The sequence below is a fragment of the Salmo salar genome, chromosome ssa01 (assembly GCF_905237065.1).
Source record: "Salmo salar chromosome ssa01, Ssal_v3.1, whole genome shotgun sequence".
Taxonomy (NCBI): domain Eukaryota; kingdom Metazoa; phylum Chordata; class Actinopteri; order Salmoniformes; family Salmonidae; genus Salmo; species Salmo salar.
In genome coordinates, this window is record NC_059442.1 from 58,282,766 (window position 1) to 58,293,753 (window position 10,988).

The 10,988-nt window shown below is 40.0% G+C and overlaps 1 protein-coding gene across 2 annotated transcripts; it reads right to left on the reverse strand.

Moving 5' to 3' along the window:
• Positions 1-628: 628 nt before the first annotated feature.
• On the reverse strand, positions 629-6,660 carry LOC106606259 (T-cell leukemia homeobox protein 1). 2 transcript variants are annotated; one of them, XM_014202409.2, is made up of 3 exons: positions 5,920-6,660; positions 4,659-4,896; positions 629-3,465 (listed from the first exon to the last, which is right to left on the reverse strand). In XM_014202409.2, the coding sequence occupies exons 1-3, from the start codon at positions 6,347-6,349 to the stop codon at positions 3,255-3,257; spliced, it is 879 nt and encodes a 292-aa protein (XP_014057884.1). In that variant the 5' UTR covers positions 6,350-6,660; the 3' UTR covers positions 629-3,254. The 2 variants fall into 2 exon arrangements, with proteins under 2 accessions (XP_014057884.1, XP_014057889.1); XM_014202414.2 differs by having other exon boundaries at positions 4,659-4,860; positions 5,920-6,657.
• Between the last annotated feature and the right edge of the window lie 4,328 nt (positions 6,661-10,988).

Below are 10,988 nucleotides of genomic sequence, written 5' to 3' on the forward strand. Positions count from 1 at the left end.
ACCATCAATCAGGCATTGGGATAAGATGCTGCCTTGTACACAACACAACCTAGCACCACCGGTATGTCCCTGTGTAAGTGCTTTCATCATCATGTCTTCTGGATGCAGAACGTGATATAACATCATTATGAATGTCTGTTGGAGAAGTCATGGGTCTATGTTCTTCTCCTTATAAATTGTATGCATGTGTGCATATGAGCAAAAAGTATATTTTTTTTGGCATGACTATTTGTGACACACACAGATTGATGTTTCCCATGGGTTTTCTTGCTTTCCTTGGATCCTTTATCACTAAAAACAGTGAAGTGTGGAAGAAGTATGATGTAACCTATCAATCCACCAATTAGTGGTCCAGAGGAGATGAGAAAATAAAGCCTTGTTACAAATTGGTGCATTCACCTTATGATATCCAGTGGAACAACCACTTTACAATAGTACATCTATATCTTTTTTTTTTGGGGGGGGGGTAGAAGGATTACTTTATCCTATTCCTTAAAGAGGTGGGGTTTCAGGTGTTATCCTTTTATGGACAATATTTAGTCTCTTCTTATATTTCAAAAAAGACAACTAATGGGTTAGAAGAGCCAAACATTTTTCAAATACAAAACCATGAGACAAATACTACAAATGATACAAAATCATTTAATACAAATTTGTAACATACAAATTGCCCTATTCTGTTCATGACTATGATTAAACAATGATTGCAGGATAACGTCTGCAATAAACTACTTATTTTACATGCAGTTCTAAATTAAAAAGAACCTTGCTCCATTCATACATTTTAAATTCAGAGACATAGGCTACACAATGATTTATGGCTTTGCATGGTACAGTGATTCATCTGGGTCTAGACGACAAGAGATTATACTGTAGCTAATTTGACTCATACAGTCCTATTCATAAATCAATAGGATTTATTGCAAATGAATTGTAGCAATGTTCATGAAGGACATGACACAGATCGGTTTATTGCAATTTATGTTTCAACTTCTTAATTGATGATGTTCAAGATATGCTGCTTTGTTTCCCTGGTGGTGAATGAAAAATGCATGGGCTTCAGTGACTCACTGTGGCTGAGTTATACATTACTGTAGTAGAAACAGGAGACTAAGCTGTAACTCAGGGTTAACGCTCATTGGGAGTGTGTAGTGATGAATGCATTGCAACATTACAGATTATAGAGAAGAAAAGCCCAATAAAATCAAACAGAGGACATGTTTAGAAATATCCATACTTCATACAGTATGTTACAAAAAGGTTGCAGAATAATAGCAAAATAAGAATTGAGTAATATTTGTGGCTGTGCCACTAATATTGTTTGATTGTAGTTACAACGTGGAATTGTGGCAGAGAAAACAAGCAGTAAATGCTCACTTGGTCAAAATGCAATAACATGGTTAGTCAGTTCTGAAATGCACAAAGGAAATGTATTTGATTGCATAAACCAAGCCTGAATAATTTTCATTTAATGAAAAAAACAAATAAGAATACTGATTAAAAAAAATTACAAATGAGAAGACTGAGGACACGAAAGAAATGCAAGGTGTTGCCTAAGCCCTCACTCTAATCTGCCGCTCACTGTGCTTGTACACTTCTTTTAACTTATCAGCCATTTTGACCACCTTTTTCCCTTGAGGGCTTTGAAACAACTGAAAGCCAGCATGCTTGCTTGGTTTAGGAATTTCAGGAGTTTTGGAAAAGCCACTTAAGTGATGCTGCAGTGCTGATATTTCTGAGTAGATGGTGAAATTCTACCCTACATTCCTTTTTGACCATGGGGAGAGAGGCCCTGGACTAACTCACACACACACACACACACACACACACACACACACACACACACACACACACACACACACACACACACACAGCTGCATAAGATCAGCATCACACACACACTTTACAGTTGCAATAGGAGTGTTACACTAACACACAAGTACAGAGCCGCATACTCCATACTGTAGATGCACATTCATCATTATCATGCAACCAGTGTCAATCACTTGCTGGAAACACCCATTCTAAAGGTCTGGTATTGACTAATAGGGCAGATATACAAGGGATGGTTCCTATAGTCAAAGAAGGTTCTGGCCATCAGTTGTCCCAGACACAGCAATGTAGTTGCTTCCATGCACTCCAAAATGCATGATGACCATTGGTTTAAAACAAAATATGACAAAAACACAAAGAACAACACTGCTGTATTCATTATTTTAAAAGATTTTATATGGCCTTATAATTCTAGCCTGTCATCATATATATAAATGGATCACCAGAACTGAAATTATTAGAGGACTATAGCCTAATGTACAAGAAAATTGAACAAATAACATCTTATTTTACAGGCATAATTCAGCGGTTTACCTGGTTTTTATTAAGAAATGATAGGCTAATAGTAACACTGGATAGGCTACCTAACAAAAAATAAAACATTTTCACTTCAACAAACTCAAGGCAATATTAATATTTCTACCATCGTGCTTGTTTGAAAGATAAAAACAAGAACTAATATTGGATAATTAATTAGTAAAGTATGTAGCTAACTAATTTCTAAGCAAATACCAGGTAAATAGCAGACTGCAATAAAGTTTCATCCAAATGAATAAGTGCTTGAGTGATGTGGTAAAAGATAATTACTACTTTATAAGAGAGAAACTTGATGAGATGGTAAATTGTCAAATATTGTCACTGCTTCTTCTTCCCTGCACAGAGAGAAGGGGGTTGCGTCTAGTCAACTGCTAAAACCTAATTTATAACCATTGTTATCAATATCAACATTGTTATGAGACACAGATAGGCTACTGAATGTATGCCACCGAATCGATACATTTTTCTTGAATTAGGCCTGTTCCTCAAATGATCAGGTATGAATATCTATACGTTTTCCTGTTAGAGAAAGTGCTAAAATAAGTGCTCACTTATTATTGACTTATATCAAGGTATATATATATAGGCGTAGTCCATAATTAGGACTGGATTATGTTTTACTGAAAATGTTAAATAAAAACTTCTGAAATTAAATCACGTAAAAACAGGCAGATAAACTGAAACTCAAAAGCCCGTTGCTATTGAGCTCGTGTCGTGGCTTAAGTTCACTGACACTATCAACCTAAACTTTTTTCGAGGCAGTGTCAGATAAATCCGGTCCTCGTGAGTCATATTTTTTCAAGTCCTCTTCATGATCTTAAAAAGTTGTTCACTATATTACTACAATCACTTTAATGAGAGAAAATAAAAGCGGTCAGAGTTTGTTATTCGCAGGCGGACACGCTGCTGATTTTGGCGGTGTTTTCAGTCCACGGCTGGAGGTTCTGAAGCGCAAACAGGGAGCTGTTATGCAGGCAGAGCGGGTCCGGGTTTGCCGGTTGGTTTATCGTTTTCTGAAAAGCCTCCTGTTGGAGTTGCATGAGGATCCGGTTGGCTTGCTGTCGCTCTGCTTCTCTCTCTTCCGCTGTCTGGCGCCTGGAATACCGGAGACACAAGAGAGACACTGGGAGGCGTCAGAGGGAAATTATATCTAAAACAGGCTGCGTCGTATGCGTACAGGCCTTGAGGCCTACATCACATTTTGACACAAAGTGGATGTCTTCTGGATTCATTTGACCACGTTTAGTCAATAATGATTAGCCTAGATTATAGCACATTGTTTAACAAAATTAGACTGTGTTAAATTGTTTGCTTACGCATTATTAACTTGTTGGCTAAAAGCTGATATCCAAATACAAATTGCCCACAATGTTCGACATTTTTCTCAGCCAACAATAGCCTATGTGGAAATAAATACAGTTTTGGCAATTCATTTCTCTTCGTCTGATGGCATAAATCTTTCTTTAGATTTTGCTGTTATGTTCTCCCATTGACTGAATAATTATTATTAGGCCTAGACTATATAACATACAATTAATCGTTGATTGATATGCTATTTTTAAATTTCAGCGATGTATTTAACTGCATCAGTAGACTACGGAATACATCTTCAATCTTAATGCGTAAAAGACGTGGCTAAATTGGCCTTCCACTTTTACCCACGATATGTTTAATCAGAAAATATCTTTAATAAAGACCTTAGAAATAATTATTTTTGTCTGAAATGACATTATTTCGAAAGTTGAAAAAAAAACGTTCACTTTTACAAGAGTACTCATATGCTACGATAATCATTATCCTACTTTTGTGGGATAGGATATAGTTAGTCGCCACAGAATGTAACTCATAAGACTGACTTTGTCTTTTCTTTGACTGTTGCAAGTCAACATTAATCAACGCAATGCAACGGTTTACAACCGAAAACTTCAATAGTAAAATACAATTTACGACCTGGGGTAGACAAAGAGGTGTGGCGATTGGATTGTTGTATATATTTGTTATCAAATGCACACAATTACTTAATGACATATAATAGATAAAGACATCCTTTTCTATGCGTTATTATATTAGAGTTCATATTTGTCAAACATCACCCAAATGTGTAGACCTATTGCTATTTTTGTTGGGTTTGTAGCATTCTTGGAGTGTAAATAAATTGCCCATGCTATACATAAAAGCACCAACAGACCTAACACACATACAAACAAACCATGACATTCCGCGCTGGAGCGTACACCTTATAGGCTACGTTAAATGTGGCCTATACAGATAATCATCAGTAATCTCACCTCCATTTTGTTCTTCTGTTCTGGAACCATGTTTTGACTTGCGCGTCAGTCATCTTGAGGGCCTTAGCCAAAGCCGCTCGCTCTGCGGAAGCCAGGTACTTCTGTCGGTGAAAGCGTTTCTCCAGCTCGCAGATCTGCAGGCGGGTAAAAGACGTCCGGGGCTTTTTCTTCTTTGGGGGCGTACGGTTCTGGTACGGGTGACCTACACGGCGTGTTACAGTGAGGGGTGAAAGCGCCACTGGATTGGGAGACGGATAGATAGCGGCAAAAGCAAGCAGCAAAATCAGAAAGAGAGCAGCAACAGAGCAGCGAAGCAAGTTCAAGCAACGTCAGACAGAGGGGAGATCTATAGCTCGCAGGGAAAATTAAAGGGTTAAAATGCCCGAACGTGACACAAAGAAGCGCAAATTCATTATGAAATGTCAAATTCCTGGACCAAACATCCTATTGTTGACAGTCTACTGAACCCCAGCGGTTCTTCTTCACAACCAAAATGTGTGCATTGTTTTTGCATTATTATTGCTAGGTATTACTGCACTGTTGGAGCTAGAAACACAAGAATTTCGCTGCACCTTCGATAACACATGCAAATCTGTGTACGTGACCAATAAACTATGATTTGATTTGAAAATTGGTTCCTTATAGAACCCTTGAGTTTCATATCGGATTTCTAAATGGAACCAATTTCGGTTCTATATAGAACCTTAAGCGGTTCCATACATGGACCAAGCATAGAACCCCTTTTGGTTCTATCCAGAAACTTTGTTTCTAAGAGTGTAGGCTTGAAGTTAACTTTTAAAATGTCAGTTTGAAGGATAATTTTCATGTTAAATCATGGAGCACTAAGAAGCAAAAATGCGTAAGTGTTAGCCTGTACTTGGTTGTAGCAATTTGGGAAATGTAAATTAGGCTATTTCGATAGCATGCATATGTCATAGGCTACGTTATCTAAGTCACTGTTAATTGTAGGTGCTTCTTATGAGCTATAAAGGCCTAGTAAAATAAGTAAAAGCCATTGGTGTTCATCAACTAAAATTGTCTCCTGAAATTACACAGCGTGTTAAGCAGTAGCCTAGCATATGATTTATTATCGATTATTTCAGAGCTGAGTTCATCAGGAAAAATTACTAGGCTACGGACCAACATCAGAAACAAATAGCATGACGGGGATTGTCTCATAATAAACATGGCAACGCCATGCATATTGCTATTTAATTTCCAGACAACCAACCACATTTTATGTGCATTAGAGGTGGTCTACCTGTGAACCTGTCTTTGGTGTATCTTCTGTTGCTCTCCATCCAGGGGAAGGTAAATCCCGTCAGGTTGTTAATCGAGCCTGGTATCGTGGACATACCACCGGGGATGGACGAGTGTCCACTGTTCAGAGGCCGGTGCGCGGGCACACGGATGACTCCAGCCGCGTTAACGTTATTCCCACTGACGTTCATCCCCATGTTCATGTTATAGGTGCCGCTCAGATTGGCTACCCCATATGCGTTGCTGTTATATCCAGAGTTGTTGCCGGTGAAGTTACCCGTCATGGTGTTGTAGGCAGTGCTGACAACGCAGCCGAGTCCATAGTCCGACTCGGGCATCCAGCTCTGATCCACATTGTTGAGGATGTGGTCGATTCCAAAGCTGATGGGCTCGGCGTGAGTGTGCTGGAGATGCGCTCCAATATGATCCATGGCCTCCTCGAGCCCCCCGCGAGGTACAGAGGTGCTCCACGCCGTGCGCCTTATCTTGGAGCTTAAAAACGTATTCTGCTCTCGCTCCAGTCGTTATCTAATAAGTGTATGTGTGTGAGTGTGTATGTGTTTGTATGTGTGCGTGAGAGAGTGTATGTGTGTGACGCTAAACTAAAAGCGATTGTCAGTTTTTTTCTTCTTCCTTTTTGGCTCAGGCAGCCTTGCCGGCTGGAGTAAGAGAGCATCAATCAAAGTGCCAAATAGGCAGAGCGAGATTAAGACCCAATTTTAGGCCTCGAGACTCAATTGGCTAAAGACACTACGGAGAGGCCACAAGCTCATTCAGTGAAAGCTGCGCGCCTTCTCTATGGACTCGTGGCACACTTCATAAACACCAGGCGGAGTCTTGTGAAAGTAGGCAATGTTTATATTATGTAGCCTATTCATTTCACCTCATGGTACAGTACATTTTTACAACATCAATTACAAAACTGTTTTACAAACCTCAAAGTAACCTAAGGTAAATAGATGCGTGGTCAGCTCCGTGCAAGCAGTGAAAGTGTTTAACGTGCTTCGAGAGCTCCGTCCATCGATCCATCATAAATAAATAAATGGGTATAGGCCTCTGTGTTCAACTTATTTCAGGTAGGCCTAATCAAAGGTCTCCATTTGACAGTGGTTCTTGGGAACACAATTAAACTGGAGACAAATCTGCGTCCATGGTCAAGCAAATACGCAATCCAACAACATTACGCACAATAAAACCCCATTCGGTTATAATTGGGGAAAAACATAAACAAATAGCCAACTTTGTTGAGGAAGTAAAGATGAGAAAGTAAATCGATTAATAGCATACTAAACCTTTAGTTAACTGCATATCATAATGAATTTCAAGCAGACCTGCAATGTGCTCATATTTTATATAAAACGTATTAATGGCATAGGCCCATGCGTAATTCCAAAGTTATTCAATTCATTTGTGAATTGTGGGCTCATCTCTTGATTCTATATTTCTTAGTAGCCTAGCCTATATGTAATTAAAATCCAATACTGCCAAATAGATCCATGCCTTAAACAGCCGGGAGGAGTTTATTAGGCTTTCAGGGGAAAAGGGAGGTCAATTCATGATAAGCATATCCCGTGCTCAACTCCTATAATCATCTCCTATAATTACCCCATTATTTATTTATGTTTCCTATAGTGGCATCATTACAAAACGAATGTTTTTTAATTAGCCATTGACTGAGCGTGCATGTGTCAATACTCCCCCCCCACAGAAATATTCAGGCTACCCACACACGCCCCGCATGCCTATCAAATATGTCGTGAAATAAAATAAAAATAGTATAAACCATTTGACTACAAACTCGGTATTTTTAATGCAACATATCCACTGTCTTACTCTATCTCTATACGCCATAAATGATTAATGGCTTTGTATTATGTATTCAATAACATTCAAGTTAAACATAATAAAAATTGGCTACCTGTAGTATATCTACATAAAAGCCCAATAAATTATCAAAGCGAGTTTTTGGAATGCGTTATTAATCTACACCTAATAAATGTTAAGAAATGAGAAATTCAACAAACAAAAACATACACTTTAAAATAATTCAATGAAAATGAAACGATATGGGTCATTGATTTTCTCTCCTCTCGAAAGCTTCAGGGACGTGATTATTTAACCGAGAGCATTAAAGTATTCATATTTGATCTCCTGATTCTCTCTGGCCAATTGACCAACATTAAAGTTTAATGGCTCGCGGTGCTCCCAGACTTGTGTGGTATACCAACTCGTTAAAATCTGGACTAGGCTAATAACGAACGTTGAGGACTTTCAGGGACGGGTAAATAATTAAAATGAAATGCAATAGTCTACTAATACAGTCACGGAGGACTGCACGCGTTTCTTTTTTCTTCTGAGAAAGAGAGTTAGAGCTTGAGCCTATACACACACGCAAGTAGCTCTTCTGAAAATGTTGCCTATCTGTCCATTTAATAGGCACTATGATAAGGCTTATTATAATTAATCGAAATGGTGGTGTAAATGATTAGCTGTTCTCATGCACAGTGGGCCATGGGTCTTGTGTGTGAGTGTGTGTGTGTGTGTGTGTGTGTGTGTGTGTGTGTGTGCGCGCGTCGTACGCCTCCAATCCAACTAGGAGTAAAACTGTCAGCGGCATTTTATCAAACTCGATTATTGAACGGCGACCTCCGATAGCAGCTCCGGTGTGGGGTTTGGCAAAACTCGTCTTTAGAGACATTTAGCCTATTGATTTCTTACCACTTTAAGTAGCCTATGCTTAACAGTGCACTAATCCCAGTGTTTTAGGCTACATTAGCCTATCCTAATAAATTAAGCCATATAGCCTATAATAGGCTATTAAGGCCTATTTTCAGATTTGTTTTTAGTTCTGCTGCTTTATCGTGTGAGGACAGTCTCGTGGTGGTATGTGGTCCTCTATCCGGATGTTGTGTTTCTTCCCCCCTGTGGTTGTACCAGAGTGTATCGTCTTTCTGGCTCTACCTGCGCAGTCCTTGATCCCTAACCCCGACCTCTCTGGCGCCAACTCCATCACCCCATCCGCCTCACGCATGCACTTAACAAGAAGGATCGCCTGAGTCAAGCGCACGTGGCCAAGAATGGCGACAGTTTGGGTGAGCGCTCTGTTCCCGCATACACGCAAATTAAACCATCCCTCTCTCCCCAATCTCTTCTGTCCCGCACCGCCAACTGTGGTGTAGACGTGGACATTTCAATTGATTGTAGCAGAGCGCAGCAGCCACATTCTCAAAGAAGACAGATAAAACATTGCATGGACATGTAGCGACACACAGAACAGCCGTCAAATACAACCAATGCCTCGAGCCAAACTTATGTCAGTGCCTACGTGCTTGTGCACCCGGATATCCACTGGCGCAAAAATAGGCCTACCCTATTGAACAATTATTTTATACACAGATCATGTAAACAAGCTGAACAAATACCATGTAAACACATTCATTTCACATATTCACATATTCATTGTAGAATAAGGCTGTAACATAACAAAATGTGAAAAAAGTCAAGGGGTCTGAGTACTTTCCCGAATACACTGTGTGTCATAGTTTCACCAACCAGCTCTCACAGTCTCTCCCCTGAATTAGATGTTCATCCATGCTTCTCAATCATAAAACATTTCGAAGTTGTTCCAAACGTCAAATTTTGAAGTGTGAATGGATGTCAAATACTGTTGACCTGGCTGACTTTGACTACATTTGATTGGTTTGTAGAGTAAAAATGTGTAATGCAATTCCTAATTGACTTAACACCTTCACTTGGGTGAATTAGGCCTAATGGATTCCTTGGCATAGGTCTACATGAGCTTTTTTAAACTGATATGAGCTGAGTGTCCCTGTGATCGAAGCTGGTCAAATGTACACTATTTCATACAGTCTGTGAATGACTTAGGTTGATGCACTCTGCTCTTACCCATGATCTGAAGGGCTGAAATAAGTTCTGAAATAACAGTTATCAACGGGATAAGTGAACTATCATCCTGTTTGTTTAGTAACACAGGGAAATGGCCGCCTCCACAGGGATCTCACACGCCAGACACGGCTAGCCCCACAACCTCTCCACTTCCTCCCGAGCACGCAGGCACGACACACACACACACACACACGGTCTCTGAACACAAACATATGAGACATGGGATTCACGCACAGGAAAAACATGAGGAAAAAGATGGGCATGTTTTGATTCACACCGCTGCAGGCAGACTGATCCATCAGAGTTAGATGCCCTTTACTGACACATCTGTAGGTAATGTGAGGCAGTAAAGACAACAGATTTAGTCTTGAACACTGTATAACGGTCTAATTGACAAGGGGAACTCTCCCTGGGTGTATTCATTCTCAGAGTCGTGTTTAAAAGCATACTTTTTGTTTAAAAGCATTTACTACTTGTGAGGAGGAAAACACAAGAGAAGGTTGCCCGGAGCTGAGAGCATGTAGCCAGTGGATAAGCTGTGTTATGTTTGTGTATGGTGCTTGGGGTGGGGGTGTATGTGGTGTGAGTAGAGGAGAGTTGCTACAGTCCAGGCCATAGGTGTAGCCACATGAAAGTGATGACCTCATACAGTCTGTCAACACACATACACACACGCAGACTGTAGTCTCAGAGCGATGGAACAAGCCGTTTTCGTTACTTCACCTATTTTCTTCAAACAGGACCAGAACTTCACAGAGTAACTCACATTTCCAAGTCTTGCAGGACATAAGGTTGACTCTTTCCTCTGCCTTGTGTGAGTGACCGGTCCCTTATCTGAACATCAGCAACTTCCAGAAAAGCCCATTTTCAAGTGATGGATGGGACCCGGGCAGAGAGAGAGACAGAGAGAAAGAAAGTAGAAAAAATTAAGCAACCATGGACACTGGAGTGAGTTGCCTTCAGCTAGTTGGACACAGATGCACCTTAGTTTAATGACAGCCATCCATGATAACTTAAAGGAGAATATTTTTTATGTAAATGGCATGTTATGGAAGGGTCCAGACACTGCGTTTTCACATGTTTTTGAGAAAATTACCCCAACCAGCAATTCACTTCCTCATCCTCGTTGTGCAATATTGGGGCACTGAAAACACATGAAAAAAT

What these genes read in the sequence shown, in the direction of transcription:
- LOC106606259 (XM_014202409.2), bottom strand. Translation starts at nt 6,349, where the DNA reads ATGGATCATATTGGAGCGCATCTCCAGCACACTCACGCCGAGCCCATC. An exon ending in CACCAAAGACAGGTTCACAG is followed by an intron (nt 4,897 to 5,919) that starts GTAGACCACCTC and finishes CTCCCAATCCAG; the next exon opens with TGGCGCTTTCACCCCTCACT. An exon ending in AACAGAAGAACAAAATGGAG is followed by an intron (nt 3,466 to 4,658) that starts GTGAGATTACTG and finishes CCGGTATTCCAG; the next exon opens with GCGCCAGACAGCGGAAGAGA.